The sequence below is a fragment of the Dendrobates tinctorius genome, unplaced genomic scaffold, assembly GCF_039654945.1.
Source record: "Dendrobates tinctorius isolate UK_male_01 unplaced genomic scaffold, ASM3965494v1 ptg000127l, whole genome shotgun sequence".
NCBI lineage: Eukaryota > Metazoa > Chordata > Amphibia > Anura > Dendrobatidae > Dendrobates > Dendrobates tinctorius.
This window is the reverse complement of record NW_027361795.1, coordinates 14,479,826-14,496,955: the sequence shown is the minus strand read 5'-3', so window position 1 is coordinate 14,496,955 and position 17,130 is coordinate 14,479,826. Positions and strand designations below refer to the sequence as shown.

At 49.1% G+C, this 17,130-nt stretch overlaps 1 protein-coding gene across 2 annotated transcripts in view; it reads right to left on the bottom strand.

The window, feature by feature from the left end:
- Nucleotides 1–14,500, bottom strand: part of HEATR6 (HEAT repeat containing 6) — a 120,554-nt gene extending 106,054 nt beyond the window's left edge. Inside the window, exons 1-2 of one of the 2 annotated variants that reach the window (XM_073542537.1) lie at nucleotides 14,229–14,500; nucleotides 11,440–11,547 (exon numbers count right to left, since the gene is read on the bottom strand). In XM_073542537.1, the coding sequence (XP_073398638.1) occupies nucleotides 11,440–11,547; nucleotides 14,229–14,471 (351 nt within the window). In that variant the 5' untranslated portion in view covers nucleotides 14,472–14,500. The remainder of the gene's footprint in view (nucleotides 1–11,439; nucleotides 11,548–14,228) is intronic. The other variant, XM_073542538.1, reaches the window with a different exon arrangement.
- Between the last annotated feature and the right edge of the window lie 2,630 nt (nucleotides 14,501–17,130).

The window sequence follows — 17,130 nt, the reverse complement described above, 5'->3', positions numbered from 1 at the left end:
AGAAAGGGTTTATTTTCATTCCGATATTTGTGCCCCATTAACTTGCATGGGTTTCCGGTATCGGAATCGGCGATACCCGATATTTTTGGGGTATCGATCCGATCCAATCCGATATTTCCCGATATCGGAAGGTATTGCTCAACACTAGTTACAATGTATCAGCAGCTCTCTGCACAGCCAGGTCTCACATTACAGATGGTGAGATCCTCTGCTCTGACAGCTGCACAGACTGCTGAGCCTTGTATTTAAACATTTCCTGTGTGACAATGACTGCTGAGCTGTGTATCTAATCCTCTCGTCTGTGATACTGTTTGCGGAGCCGTGTATCTAATCCTATTCTGTGTGATACAGTCTGCTGAGCCGTGTATCTAATCCTATCCTGTGTGACAATGACTGCTGAGCTGTGTATCTTATCCTCTCGTCTGTGATACTGTTTGCTGAGCTGTGTATCTAATCCTATCCTGTGGGATACTGACTGCTGAGCCATGTGCACATACCCTAATGGTACAGATAGCCGAGAGCCCGGTGAGGAAAGGGGTGGATAGCAGAGTGTAATAATATAATATCTACTCCACAAGTTGTAATGTCACTGCCATTCCCCTCTGCCTGGTCTCTTTCCCCGTGTGTGCTCTCTATGCCCTCTGCCTGGTCTCTCTCCCCGTATGTGCTCGCTATCCCCTCTGCCTGGTCTCTCTCCCCGTATGTGCTCATCCCCGTGCCTGGTCTCTCTCCCCATGTGTGATCTTATCCCATGTGCCTGGTCTCTCTCATCCCCTGTGCAAGGTCTCTCTACCTCCTATGCACTCATCTCCCCCCTGCGTGTCTCTCTCCCCATGGGTTGCTCTCCCTCCAATGCACTCCTCCTTCCCCTGCATGTCTGTGTGATACAGCAAGCAGCACCAACTAACAATCATTGCTGCCCGACATCCTCGGTGACTGTTTACTTGTCAGTAACTTTGCAATCACCAACAAAATGGCTGCTCAATGTGTTCCTAAATCTCATCCTCTCTTATCCCTTAGCAAACACCCAGGAGGGGAGGAGAGGAGTGACGTCACACCCATGTGAGCAGGTTCAGCCCATATTTACTGCAGCGCAGTAATGTGAGCTAGTCGTAGACTAGGTTTTTGTCGAATTTCAGTAGCTGCTCCCCCTAGTGTTTAAAAGAGGAAATACCAAATCTTTTAAAATTAGTTTTCATATTTTACTAAAATTATAAACAAATGATAATATTTAAGAAAATATAAACATTAATTCTTTACATTTTTTCAATTGCTGAAAAAAAATTTTTTTGATGGCACCTTCCTTTTAAGAGTACTGAGTGATAGAGTCAAGACCTACTTGTAGAAAACCCAGGATGGAAGGAAGGGAAAAGGACATAGGGACCAAATTGTTGTCCTCACACCACCGAAAGAAGGCCTTCCAGTATTTGTGGTAGATATGTGAGGATGCTGGTTTTCTCACCCTATTCATGGTCTAAATTAACTGATGGGAAAAATCAGCCTCCCTCAGGACTGCTGCCTCAACGGTCATGTCGTTGAACTCAGACTGTGAACTCTGGTGGAAGAGGGGGCCTTGTGAGAGAAGATCCGGACGGTCTGGAAGCCTCCAGGGAGTGTCCACGAGCATGTTCATCAGCTCCACGTACCAGGCCCGTCTTGGCCAGTCTAGAGCTATCAAGATGACAGGAATTCCTTCCGCCTTTATCTTTTTCACGACTCTCGGAATCAAGGGGAGAGGTGGAAAAAGATAAGGCAGTTGGATTTGGGACCACGGGATTACTAGAGCATCGCAACTGATGGTTAGTGGATCCCAGGATCTGGCAACGTACTGAGGAACCTTGTGGTTCAACCGAGACCAATCATGTCAACGTCCAGTGTGCCCCATTTCTGGCATATCTGGTTGAAAACGGCGGGGCTGAGAGACCACTAGCCCGATGCGAGACCCTGACTGCTCAGAAAAATTGGCTGCGCAATTTTCTACCCCCAGAATATGCATGGCTGATATGGCAGGATCATGACATTCCACGCATCGCAGAATCCTTGCTACCTCTACCATAACCTGTTTGCTACGAGTCCTGCCTTAGGCCTGTTTCACACATCAGTCTTTTCTGTCAGTCCCAATCCGCCAAAATAGCAGAAAATGGATCTGCAGGCGGGCTGACAGAAACGGGGGTCAGTGGATCGGCGGATGTACGGATCCGCCGATGTTAAAAATTTAAAGGAGCCGCGCCTGGGGAAAAATAAAAATTAATACTGGTGGATGTAGTGAGCGGGCATCCGCGATGAGAGAAATGGGGCTGGAGATCGCGCGATGAGAGAGAAATGGGGCTGGAGATCGCGCGATGAGAGAGAAATGGGGCTGGAGATCGCGCGATGAGAGAGAAATGGGGCTGGAGATCGCGCGATGAGAGAGAAATGGGGCTGGAGATCGCGCGATGAGAGAGAAATGGGGCTGGAGATCGCGCGATGAGAGAGAAATGGGGCTGGAGATCGCGCGATGAGAGAGAAATGGGGCTGGAGATCGCGCGATGAGAGAGAAATGGGGCTGGAGATCGCGCGATGAGAGAGAAATGGGGCTGGAGATCGCGCGATGAGAGAGAAATGGGGCTGGAGATCGCGCGATGAGAGAGAAATGGGGCTGGAGATCGCGCGATGAGAGAGAAATGGGGCTGGAGATCGCGCGATGAGAGAGAAATGGGGCTGGAGATCGCGCGATGAGAGAGAAATGGGGCTGGAGATCGCGCGATGAGAGAGATTTTCATCCAGCAGCCAGACAGAATTGCGGGTTAAAACAGAAAATAGCGGATCCGGAGAGAGTAAAAACGTTTACTGGTCCGTCCGGTCGGGTCAGGTCAGCGGACGCCAAAATATTGGCGGATCCTACGGACAGCCATCAGTCAAAATCCGCCGATAATGAAAGTCAATGGGGGAAAAAAAAATGGATCCGCAAAGAAAAATGGCGGATCCGTTTTTTTCCAAAACGGTGGATTCTGACTGATGGTGACAAACGGGTGTGTGAAACAGGCCTTAATGGTTTATGTAAGCCACAGCACAGCATTATGTGGAGCGGCTGCCAGTGGTGAAGGGCAAATAAAATTGCCCTGATCTCCAGGAGATTGATGGGGAGAGTGGCTTCTTGGGCATTCCAGCGACCTTGCGCTGTGTGATGTAGAAAGACCGCTCCCCAAATGAGAAGTCTGGCATCTGTGGTGATGACCTGCCACCGGAAGGGAAGGAAGGCCTTCCCTCGTAGGACTGAAGCTGATAGCGTCCACCAGGTCAGGGACTACCTCACCTTGAGAGGCAGAAGCATGGGTCGGTCCAGTGAGATGGTCCACTTGTCCCAAGCTGACAAGAGGGCCAGTTGATGAGGATGGGTATGGAACTGGGCAAAAGGCACGGCTTCGGCCTGTTTCACACTTGCTTTTTTTTGCAGCGCGTTTTTCCCGCAAAAAAACGCATTGAAAAACGCATACAAAAGCATACAACTGCTGCGTTTTTTTCAAGCATTTTTATGAGCATGCATGAAAAAAACGCAGCGTTTTTAAGCGTTTGTATGCGTTTTTACCGCGTTTGCGTTTTTTTCCAACATTAGGTGGCCACTCACACTAACCCAAACCATGACTTTACTAACCCTAACCCTGACCCTAACCCTAACCCTAACCCTTAACCAAACCATACTTAACCCTAACCCTGACCCTAACCCTAACCCTGACCCTGACCCTAACCCTAACCCTTAACCAAACCATACTTAACCCTAACCCTGACCCTGACCCTAACCCTTAACCAAACCATACTTAACCCTAACCCTGACCCTTAACCAAACCATACTTAACCCTAACCCTGACCCTGACCCTAACCCTTAACCAAACCATACTTAACCCTAACCCTGACCCTGACCCTAACCCTTAACCAAACCATACTTAACCCTAACCCTGACCCTAACCCTGACCCTAACCAAACCATACTAACCCTAACCCTGACCCTGACCCTAACCATGACCCTAACCATGACCCTAACCCTGACCCTGACCCTTAACCAAACCATACTTAACCCTAACCCTAACCCACCCTGACCCTAACCCTTAACCAAACCATACTTAACCCTAACCCTGACCCTAACCCCAACCCTAACCCTAACCCTAAACCCCTTTAACTAACCCTAACTCTAACCCAAACCCCTAAATTCCATGGTTAACAAAAAAAAACGCATGTGCAAAAAAACGCATACATAAGCATGCCAATGCGCACATATGCGCACCCATAGGCTATAATGGCCATTTTTAGCGCAAAACGTGCGCATACGCTTTTTTGCAGGACCAAAAAATGCAACATGCTGCGTCTGTAAAATACAAACGCATACCCCAAAAAAACGCAGCGCATGAAAATCGCATACGTGCGCATGCCAGCGCGCAGGTATGCGCACCCATGTTAAATATAGGGGAAAAAACGCATGCGCACGTATGCGTTTTTTTCCAGCGCAAAAAAACGCAAATGTGAAACCAGCCTTCCATGGCGGCAATCATCTTCCCCAGAACTCTCATATAGGACGGTAGGGGAAGAGAATCTGTTTGCTTTAGAGTGCAGATCCCCTGGCAGAGGAATAAAAACCTTCTCCTTTGTAAGGAAGACACGGGCTGAAACATCAGGAGCTAATCTGGGGTCAGAGAGGACTTCTCTCTGTTTACAATCCAGCCGAGACGGACCAGTGTCCAGAGTGATCTGAAGACTCTGGTCGCATTCTCGACGGGATGGCCCCTTGATCAGAAGATCGTCCAAGTAAGGAATTAGGAGAATCCCCTTGGAGCAAAGGATGGCCATGACCGCTGCTCCTGGATCACAAACCGTAAGAATCACTGATGATGAACACAAACAGGAATGTGAAGATAAGCATCCTGAATGTCTACAGAAGAAAGAAATTCTCTCGGTTCCATGGAGGCGATTACCAAATGTAGGGACTCCATCCTGAAATGACAGATCCGAACGTCACGGTTCAACCGCTTGAGATCCAAAATCAGACGGAGCAATCCATGTTTTTTCGGGACTACGAAAAGATTGGCGTAGAACCCTGAAAACAGTTTGTACCCAGGGAGTGGGTACGATTACTCCTGTAAGGGGGGGGGTCGGAGTCGATTTTGTAACCGGACGTGACTCTCTGACCCAGGCATTGACGACCACAGACAACCATGCTTCCCGGAAGAGAAGCCAGCCTCCCACCCTGGAGAGATTCCCAGCTGGGGGTGACCAGTCACGCCAAGGAGAATCTGTTGACGCGGGACCCTGAAGAGCGACCCATTGGTCGCCAGTGAGGGGCAGGTTTGAAAGACAGCTCCTTCCTTTCCCCTTGAGCGGAAGAGCGGTCCTGCTGGGCGTAAGTTCCTGAAGCAGAAAAGTGCCGAAAGGAACAAAATTGGAGAGACATCCTCTTATTAAAAGGTCGCTTAGGCATGGACTAGGGAAGCAAGGTGCTTTTTACGCCGGTAGCATCGGAAATTACCGTATATACTCGTGTATAAGCCAACCCGTGTATAAGCCGACCCCCCTAATTTTGCCACAAAAAACTAGGAAAAACTTACTGACTCACGTTTAAGCCTAGGGTTAAATGGTGGTCCAAGAAGATGCTCCATAGATAACCCCCTCATATGCTGCTGCACAAGGGTTAATGCTGGCACAAGAAGATGCTCCATAAATACCCCCCATATGCTGCTGCACAAGGGTTAATGCTGCCCCATAAATACCCCCCATATGCTGCTGCACAAGGGTTATGCTGCCCCATAAGATGCTCCATAAATACCCCCCATATGCTGCTGCAATAAAAAAAAAAAAAAAAAATGACATACTCATCTCTCTGTCGCTAGGGGGCCAGGTGCCGGTGTCCCGAGCCTCCGGCACCGGCGATATTTACCTGTCCCTGCTCCATTTCCATCCACCGCTCTGTCTCCCGGCTCTCTGCAGTGACAGCAGAGTGCGCACACTGACTAAGTCATCGCGCCCTCTGCCGTCAAAGCAGGCGGACCCGGAGACACAGTGGTGCACGGCTTGGAACGGGGACAGGTGAATATTACTCTGCCCCAGTCATACCTCTCCTGGCACTTCTCTGCAGCTCCTGCTTCTCCTCTGCCGTCTGCTTCCTGCATTCAGATGGTCACGTGGTAGCGCTCATTAAATATTCGCATATTCATGAGTTTAATGAGCGGTACCACATGACTGCTGAATGCAGGAAGCAGACGGCAGAGGAAGCAGCAGAGGCTGCAGAGAAGTGCCAGGAGAGGCAAGTATGATCTCTGACACCCCCAGTATATGACTCGCGTATAAGCCGAGAGGGGGACTTCGAGCCCAAAAGATGGGCTGAAAATCTTGGCTTATACACGAGTATATACAGTATTTGATCCAGTGAGGGACTTTTGATGGTGGATCTGCATTCCACGTTTTCAACCAGAGAATGCGGCGTATAGCAACGATATTACTGGTAGCCCTGGCGGAACAACCTGACACATCCAAGGAAGCGGTCAAAAGATATTTGCCGGAATGGGCAATCTGGTCTGCCAAATCTGCCATCTCATCCGGAGAAGCTGCCGCTAGAATACCCTGGCGAAGCATTCTTGCCCAGGCAGACATGGCCTTTGCCACCCAGGTGGAGGTAAAAATGGGACAGAGGGAGGCTCCAGCTGCTTCAAAAGTTGACTTAGCCAAGGATTCTGTCTATCCGTAGAATCCTTAAGTGATGCATCATCCGGTAGAAACAAGACTGTCTTGGATTCATTAGGGGATTCTGCCTATCTTCCAACGAGGTCAGGGCTAAAGGGATAGAGACTATCTAGCTGCTTCCTTCCTGGGAAGCGCTTATCAGGGTGTTCCCAGTGTTTGGACATAATCGCTTCAAACTTCCTGTGATTAGAGAAATTCCAGGAAGGACTTTTTACCTGTTTGAAGGAAATGGAGTGCTCCTGAGCAGGTGCCTCATCCTGCTTTAGGTTCAGAGTTTGGGTAATTGCCAGGATAAGGCTATTGACCATATCCTGCATCTTTTGAGGTGTGGTCTGTAGCAGACACAGACTCAGACTGGGAATCCACATCGGACTCAAAAGCAGCCTCCGAGGAGGGGGCCATGGGGGGAGGAATGCATCCAGGAGGATGCAGAGGGACCTGGAGAACTGGAGGAAGAACTGGAAAGAGCGCGTTTCCTTTGCTTTGTACCCGATTTGTCCCTGTGATGGTCACAGTCAGGTGTGTGCGAATCACCGTGACAGGCGTTCGGAGCACTGGTGGCGGCAGAAAAATGCAGAAGTCATTCCAGGACCTGGACCAGGGAATGTGAGACTCTTGTCAAGTTGGAGATGGCTGTTGCCATGTCACAGTCTCACTCCGGAAGGAGGGGAGTGCTTTTATCCCGGACGTTAGGGGGCTCCTGTGGGGCAGACATGGTGGAGGGGCCTAAAGACCACTTTCTTTTCCAAAGGGCACAGACACAGTGAATCACAGTGGGCTTAGAGGGGAAAGAAGAAGCCTTTCTAGGGTTGGGCGTAAGTTGAGATTTGAGGATACTGATGTGGAGGGGGAAAAATGGCCACGGCTGCCGGCTGTTCCCTACCACCAACATCGCCCTGTCCCATAGTGATGAAGGTACAGTCTTCCCAAGGATGACGCCTGCTGCTGCTGAGGGAGACGAGGGAGACATACCTGCGTTAAGTCCCGGTCCCCCCCTGCAGCGATGAGGATCAGATCAGGAGCCCTTGGTTAGGTGAGGGTCGCTGGAATCAGAGATCCTCCTTCACGCACCGTCTCCAGACGGTGCAGAAGATGGCGTCAACCCCTTACAAGAAGGGGGAAGGCCATCGCTGGTGACCACCGTCTTTGTCCCAGCCCTCTCCAAAGAGAGGGGTTGGGTGGGGAAAAGGCAAAGGACCGGCCACCTGGAATCACACTGAAACACCTGTAACGGTGACAGGGGATAAAGTCCTGCCTGCGGGTCCAAGAATGGGCGATGTGGGTGACACCACACTGCTCTCTTGGTCGCATAGGTACGGCAAAACAGGGTGAGAAATTGCACCCCGTTACCCTAAGAAAAAACAAACCTGAAAAACAAAGGGAAAAGGTTAATAAACACACAGGGAACCGGAAAAGGACAATGCGGATCTGATAGCAGATTCAGGTGCACCTCCTACAGACACTAAGCTTAATCTGAGGTACTTTGCCTGTCGGTAGGTTCATACTGCCAGGGAGGAGCTATTTTCCTTTTTGCCTAGTGTTAGCCTCCTAGCGACAGCAGCATACACCCCCATGGTTACCTGTGTCCCCTAATGAAGCAATAAAGAAATGACGCTAACGTAACGTACACACGAGGTAAATGTCATCCTTTAAGTATTTTGAGAGGCATGATTATTTAATTTTTTGGTAATACAAATTCAAGGTTCAAACATTGAATTTTTACAAAGTTTTTAATGTTCATAGATAAATGCAAAACTTACAGACTAAATATTTACCACTAATAAAAGTACAATGTGTCACAAAAAAAAAAAAAAAACCTCTGATAAACACAGGGATATGTAGAAGCACTCCAGAGTTGTTACCACAGTGACACTTGGTACATTTTTACATTTGGCCTGGTCAGGAATGTGAATATTGTTTTTCAGAGGATTTAAAAACATCTATTTTTTTTCTACAATGCACATTTGTCTTTCCAAAGGACTTGATCCGTACATCGCATTAATAACACATCGACCCACTTATGTAGTGTAAACCACTATCTAGCCTGAGTGTTAGGATAAGGCTATACAGGGAATTTGGCAGCAAAAAGGTTGAGGTTGTGCAATCAAATATTGCTGTGTGTCTCTGCTACATTGCAATATACAAAAGAATTTGCACTCTATCGTGCTAAAGCACGTAGACATGGAAAGTATGAATAGCAATACTGCTTAGGATAATAAGGAAAAAAAATGAGACGCATAGCACATAATGTGAAGAGGTGCATACTGGGAGCAGCCACCTCCATACACTAGACACGTAGGGTCCAAGAAGTGTGAGATCAATTTGTCGTTGGTTGCTGGGTATGCATGAATTGGCCAAATTATGTTCTAAGCGTTTCAATTTTTTCTTATCATCCAGAGCAGTATTGCTATTCATATATTCCACGTCTACATGCTTTAGCATGACAAAGTACAACTTCTTTTGTATATTGTATATGGACGTGGCTGCTCCTAGTATGCCCTTGTTTACATTAGCTTAGAAGTGCCAGTCAGTCTTTTGTTATCTGCTACAGTGGGGAAAAAAAAGTATTTAGTCAGCCACCAATTGTGCAAGTTCTCCCACTTAAAAAGGTGAGAGGCCTGTAACTGACATCATAGGTAGACTAAAACTATGAGAGTCCAAATGAGAAAACAAATCCAGAAAATCACCTTGTCTGATTTGGCAAGATTTATTTTTCAAATTATGGTGGAAAATAAGCATTTGGTCACCTAAAAACATGCAAGATTTCTGGCTCTCACAGACCTGAAATTTCTTCTTTAAGAGGCTCCTCTGTCCTCCACTCATTACCTGTAGTAATGGCACCTGTTTGAACTTGTTATCAGTATAAAAGACAACTCTCCACAACCTCAAACAGTCACACTCCAAACTCCACTATGGTGAAGACCAAAGAGCTGTCAAAGGGCACCAGATACAAAAATTGTAGTCCTGCAACAGGTTGGGAAGACGGAAGCTGCAATAGGCAAGCAGCTTGGTGTGATGAAATCAACTGTGGGAATAATAAGAAAATGGAAGACATACAAGACCACTGATCATCTCCCTCGATCTGGGGCTCCACGCAAGATCTCACACCGTGGGGTCAAAATGATCACAAGAACGGTGATCAAAAATCCCAGAACCACAAGGGGGGACCTAGTGAATGACCTGCATAGAGCTGGGACCACCGTAACAAAGGCTACCATCAGTAACACACTACGCTACCAGAGACTCAGATCCTGCAGTGCCAGGTGTGTGTCCCTGCTTAAACCAGTACATTTCCGGGCCTGTCTGAAGTTTGCTAGAGAGCATTTGGATTATCCAGAAGAGTATTGGGAGAATGTCATATGGTCTGATGAAACCAAAGTAGAACTGTTTGGTAGAAACAAAACTTGTCATGTTTGGAGGAGACAGAATGCTGAGTTGCATCCAAAGAACATAATACCTACTGTGAAGCATAGGGGTGGTAACATCATGCTTTGGGGCTGTTTCTATGCAAAGGGACAAGGACGACTGCTCCATGTATATGAAAGAATGAATGGGGCCATGTATTGTGAGATTTTGAGTGCAAACCTCCTTCCATCAGCAAGGGCATTGAAGATGAAACGTGGATGGGTCTTTCTGCACGATAATGCTCTCAAGCACACCGCCAGGTCAAGAAAGGAGTGGCTTTGTAAGAAGCATATGAAGGTCCTGGAGTGGCCTAGCCAGTCTCCAGATTTCAACCCCATTACAAAACCTTTGGAGGGATTTGAAAATCCGTGCTTCCCAGCGACAGGCCCAAAACATCACTGCTCTAGAGGAGATCTGCATGGAGGAATGGGCCAACATACCACCAACAGTGTGTGACAACCTTGTGAAGACTTACAGAAACGTTTGACCTCTGTCATTGCCAAAGGATATATAACAAAATATTGAGATGAACTTTTGTTAATGACTAAATACTTATTTTCCACCATAATTTGCAAAATAAATCTTGACAAATCAGACAAGGTGATTTTCTGAATTTGTTTTCTCATTTTAACTCTCATAGTTGTGGTCTACCTAGGTCGTCAATTACAGGCCTCGCTCATCTTTTTAAGTGGGAGAACTTCCACAATTGGTGGCTGACTAAATACTTTTTTTCCTCATTGTACATTGCAGGGCAATACAAGTGAATGGGTAGGCTCACAAAATAAAAAAAGTTGGATTTTTGTGACTTGCTTGTTGAGGTATCCTAGGGGGTTGCAATGGGACCCATTCATTTGCATTGCAACGTAGCAGCGGAACAGTGACCTTGAGCTGCACAACCTGTGTTGCAGCCAAAGTCGCTATGTAGCCCTAGAGATATACTAACAGGCAGCTTAATAGACCAAGTGGCAGACAAGGTCTATTGGGCTTTGATATATAGCAGACCCAAAGACCATTGTTTCACCTACAGTTGGCATAGGAAAAGTTGGCACCCCATGATCATGCTGTGGGTAGCCAATGGTGTGTCAGATGGAGCGATCTCCCACTGTCACCTTCCTTATATGACCGTGGCATGTAAGGAGTGCTCAGTCTCCTCTGCCTTGTCTTTTCCAGCAGAGGCATTGGAATGACAGTGGGAAGCAGTAGTTCGGGGATCACAATCCTAGTGTGAAGAATCAGCGGGCTTCACATCCAAATTGGAAAGTAGCACGTTTTTTAGGACGTGAAAAGCAAGTAGCATGACAGAATGTAGTTACAACAAGATTCCTACCTGAAGTCTGTTGAGCAAATAATGGATAAGCTGGCACACTTTACTGACAAGGTGTTCTTGACTGAGTTGAACCAGGTGACAAGCTTGAACCAGTAAGGCACAGACCTCCTAAAAGAATGAGAACACATGACCCTCACAAGTCCCATACTCATAACCACTGATAACATGACAACAATGTGATATTGGATTATATTTGCAGGAACTGTATACCACAGCTAGATCCAAGATAACAGAATGATTTGCGGCTTTTTGCCCTTAACACAATTATTGATCGTCTGTCTGAACAACCAATGCAATGTTAAAAAAAATTCATTTAACAATGTACTTTTCTGAGGGTCTGGGGACTGCCAATATGGACACATTATACTACTGTGGTGACATAATCGTGATCCTGCATCCAGTGACCCGCCGGTGCAGATGAAGGATGAAGACACTGCCCACAGAAGGGCGGATAAGGCAAGGATATGGGCACTGCCATGAGCATGGGAGGGGGTGGTATGATAATGAAGACAGGAGTCAGATTTCTTCCAGGCACCACACACCCCGAGCCAGGAAATCGTTAAAACTCAATTTCTCAACAACTAGACCGCGGCTAAGAGGCATACAGGTAAGACAGGTTTAACCATTCTATTACCTGTATGCCCATAGCAATAGCTGAAAAGCATCCTGGGGTGACAGATTCCCTTTAATGAATAATATACTGTATTAAAATGGACACATACAAAACAAATATATACAAGAGGTCACCAAAAGGTCAAAGAGATGTAACAAAAAAGGTCAGGGAAGTCAGAATATGAAGGTTGGGGGATAACCTAGCCCTAGACAAAGCCCATTCCTAGCCGAGGAGGTGGGCACACTAGAGTAATGATATGGAGCACCCACTGAATGACCCTCGGCTGTGACTGCTCCGGCCATATGGCCACAAAGGAGTACCCCAAAAATGGTGCTTAAGATAGGTAAAATCAATAACAACCTACTGGGGACAGAGACCCTAAGGGCCCCGTCACACATAGCGACTCACCAGCGATCCCGACAACGATATGAAGTTGTCAGGATCGCTGGTGTGTCGCTACATGATCGCAGGTGAGCTGCCAAACAGGCAGCTTCACGAACGATCAGCAGCAGCGACGATGACCGCTTGCGTCGCTGAGTACCTTAGATACCAGCCCGCTGGTGCAGGGAGCTGGTAACCAAGGTATACATTGGGTTTCTAAGCACCGCACGGCGCTTAGAAACCTTGTTTACCTTGGTTACCAGCGTCCAGCTCGCTGATCGCTGGTCTCCCGCCTGCCACTCGCAGCGATGCGTGCTGGCCAGCGAGAGACCAATGATCAAAAAAAAATGTCCTGGCCATTCCAGCACGATCAGCGATACGCGGCAGGGGGGCTGGTCGATGATAAGTGTCACACACAGCGATTTCGCTGGTGAGATCGCTGTTGCGTCACAAAACTTGTGACTCAGCAGCGATCTCGCAAGATCGCTGAGTGTGACGGGGGCTTAAGGAGGGGTCTAGATAGAAAGTCTGCAGGTAACAACGTATATCTTAACAAGAAAAGTCAAATGTGCAACATCCTTGCTTCAGTAATGGAAGAGAATCATCAAGCAGATGGGTATTAGACTGATGGGAAAACAGTGTCTGCAGGAAGACAATGGTACTTGCCCAGCGTAGCACAGACACTGACGCCCCCCCATCGGAGCACAGACACTGTCCCCTCCAGCGTAGCACAGACACTGCCGCTCACCCCAGCATAGCACAGACACTGCCACCTCCCCCCCTCCGCGGCGCGGAGACAGTGCCCCCCCCATCGGAGAACATACACTGTCCCCCTCCGTGGAGCACAGACACTGCCCCATCCTCCCCCTCCGCCGAGCACAGACACTGCCCCCTTCCACAGAGCACAGACACTGCCCCCTTCCACAGAGCACAGACACTGCCCCCTTCCACAGAGCACAGACACTGCCCCCTCCCCCCCCCCCCCCTTGGCGGAGCACAGACACTGCCCCCTCGGCGGAGCACAGACAGTCCCCTTCCACAGAGCACAGACTGCTGCCCCCCTCTCCCTCCCCCGCAGAGCACAGACACTGCTGCCCCCCTCTCCCTCCTCCGCAGAGCACAGACACTGCCGCCTCCCAGAGGAGCACAGACACTGCCCCCTTCCACAGAGCACAGACACTGCCCCCTTCCACAGAGCACAGACACTGCCCCCTTCCACAGAGCACAGACACTGCCCCCTCCCCCCCCCTCGGCGGAGCACAGACACTGCCCCCTCCGCAGAGCACAGACAGTCCCCTTCCACAGAGCACAGACTGCTGCCCCCCTCTCCCTCCTCCGCAGAGCACAGACTGCTGCCCCCCTCTCCCTCCTCCGCAGAGCACAGACTGCTGCCCCCCTCTCCCTCCTCCGCAGAGCACAGACTGCTGCCCCCCCTCTCCCTCCTCCGCAGAGCACAGACTGCTGCCCCCCCTCTCCCTCCTCCGCAGAGCACAGACACTGCCGCCTCCCAGAGGAGCACAGACACTGCCCCCTACCCCTCCACACAGCACTGACAGTGTCGGCCCCCCATCCCCATCGGAGCAATGACATACCCTAAAGTAACAAGCACTTGGCTTTAGCAGCTGTAGCACAGCCCCAGGCGTCTGATGCGCCCCCCACCAGTTGCTTCTATAGTTGCAGCTGACCACCTCTGGTTGGTATTAACCTCTACATGACCGGCTTCTGGCCCTTTTTTCCTAGAGAACTGTATATAATCCCTTGACAGCAGCCATGTTGGTGCGCTCCCAGCCCTCACCTCCTCTCTGATGGGGCCCCCCTGCGTGTACTCCTGGGAGATGAGCTGGTCCAGCAGCAGGTTCACCTCCGTGCGGAAGCTCTCCGACTCACACGGCTGCAGGCTGTACAGCTTGTTCAGATGCCGGTGGAAATCTTGCACGGGGTCCGGCTGAGCGTAGGGGTCCGGCGCACCCATGGGTGCCGGGGCCCGTCTGCCATGCGGCGCCCCTACCGAATGCACAACGCTTTCATAGGACGCCATGTTTCCCACAGACGCCCTTTTGCTATGACAACCAACAGTCACTTCCGAGATCGCCAGGCGGCGACGGATGACGTCATCATTCTGCGCTGGTTGTGGATACGTCTAGATCGGAGGTGATTTTTGTGATCCTCGCTTTAGCCCTTCCAATCTACACGGCTCGCTAGTGAAGTGACTACCTCGGAGTTGATATTTTGAGGGTCTCACCAGAGCCCCCGATGTGGGCGCCTCAGTGCTGAGCTGACCCGATCGGCGGTGAGGACCTCATTTTCCCAACTCCGATCGGTGCAGTGCTGAGGCGCCAGCTCGGCTAATGCCCCGGCTGTAGACAGCGCAGCACTGAGGAGCTCCCTATACAGACTCCATTCTAGTCCCCTCTTCTGGCTTTTTTTATGCGTTTTTTAATGAAATTTCTCAGGCTGTGTGCCCACATTGCGTTTTTTTAAGCGTTTGTGCCGGATCAGACGCTTCAGAAACGCTTAAAATAAGCGTCCCATTCATTTTAATGCATTTTTGTTCCAATTGATGCGTTTTTTTCCGCATAGGAAACGCTTAGCGGCTAAAAACGCAGCATGCTCATTATTTTCCGCTTCAGTCCGTGTTTTTAGCCGTTTCCTATAGTTCAGAAGACACACGGAAAAAAATGCGCGGAAAAAAGACACACGTTTTCTGGGAAGAAGTCCGGTTTTCTGAGCGTTTAAAAACGCTAACGAGGGCACATAGCCTCAAGGTTTTAATGGCGCAGACATCACCGGTCAGACAGGAAAGGGTTAAACGGCGCAGACATCACCTGTCAGACAGGAAGGGGTTAAATGGCGCAGACATCACCGGTCAGACAGGAAGGGGTTAAATGGCGCAGACATCACCGGTCAGACAGGAAGGGGTTAAATGGCGCAGACATCACCGGTCAGACAGGAAGGGGTTAAATGGCGCAGACATCACCGGTCAGACAGGAAGGGGTTAAATGGCGCAGACATCACCGGTCAGACAGAAATGTTGTTTTTAAACTTCTATGTTTTATGGATTTGAGCAAAATTCCTTTTTTTCCTGGTGTATAAAGCTTACATTTTTATTGTCACTTTCTGTAATATAAATAATTCCGCTCAGCGCTGATTGTTTAGGCTGTGTGCACACGCTGCGGATTCCGCTGCGTTTCCGCAGCGGTTTTGGCCGCTGCGGACACGCAGCAGTTTTAGCTGCGGTGTACAGTACCATTCATTTGAATGGGAAAAAAAAAACGCTGTGCCGACGCTGCGGAAAAAACCGCGCGGATTTGCTGCGGTTTTGAATCCGCAGAAAGAATTGCATGTCAATTCTTTCTGCGGAAACCGCTGCGGGTTCCTATCTCCACCATTGTGGAGATAGTGAATCCGCAGGACCAAACCGCAGGCAAAACCGCAGATAATCCGCAGGTCTTTGGACCTGCGGATTATCTGCGGTTTTTGCAAAATCCGTGCGGATTAATCCGCAGCGTGTGAACGTGGCCTTAGTGTCACCAGAATGTGACGTCTCCCGTCTGTCACCGTCCTGGCCACAGCCGTGACATTGTGGGAAGTGGGCAGAGCTTCAAGGGGAGAGGCGTAAAAGAGCGCAACCGACAGTCATCATAACAGAGCGCAATCGGCAATCCTCATAATAGAGCGCAACCGTCAGTCTTCTTAATAGAGCGCAACCGACAGTCATCATAACAGAGCGCAACCGTCAGTCATAATAGAGCGCAAACGACAGTCATAACAGAGTGCAACCGTCAGTCATCATAACAGAGGGCAATCAGCAATCCTCATAATAGAGCGCAACCGTCAGTCATCATAACAGAGCGCAACCGTCAGTCTTCTTAATAGAGCGCAACCGACAGTCATCATAACAGAGCGCAACCGTCAGTCATAATAGAGCGCAAACGACAGTCATAACAGAGTGCAACCATCAGTCATCATAACAGAGCGCAATCAGCAATCCTCATAATAGAGCGCAACCGTCAGTCATCATAACAGAGCGCAATCGGCAATCCTCATAATAGAGCGCAACCGTCAGTCCTCTTAATAGAGCGCAACCGACAGTCATCATAACAGAGCGCAACCGTCAGTCATAATAGAGCGCAACCGACAGTCATAACAGAGTGCAACCGTCAGTCATCATAACAGAGCGCAATCAGCAATCCTCATAATAGAGCGCAACCGTCAGTCATCATAACAGAGCGCAATCGGCAATCCTCTTAATAGAGCGCAACCGACAGTCATCATAACAGAGCGCAACCGTCAGTCATAATAGAGCGCAACCGACAGTCATAACAGAGTGCAACCGTCAGTCATAACAGAGCGCAATCAGCAATCCTCATAATAGAGCGCAACCGTCAGTCATCATAACAGAGCGCAATCGGCAATCCTCATAACAGAGCGCAATCGGCAATCCTCTTAATAGAGCGCAACCGACAGTCATCATAACAGAGCGCAACCGTCAGTCATAATAGAGCGCAACCGACAGTCATAACAGAGTGCAACCGTCAGTCATAACAGAGCGCAATCAGCAATCCTCATAATAGAGCGCAACCGTCAGTCATCATAACAGAGCGCAATCGGCAATCCTCATAATAGAGCGCAACCGTCAGTCCTCTTAATAGAGCGCAACCGACAGTCATCATAACAGAGCGCAACCGTCAGTCATC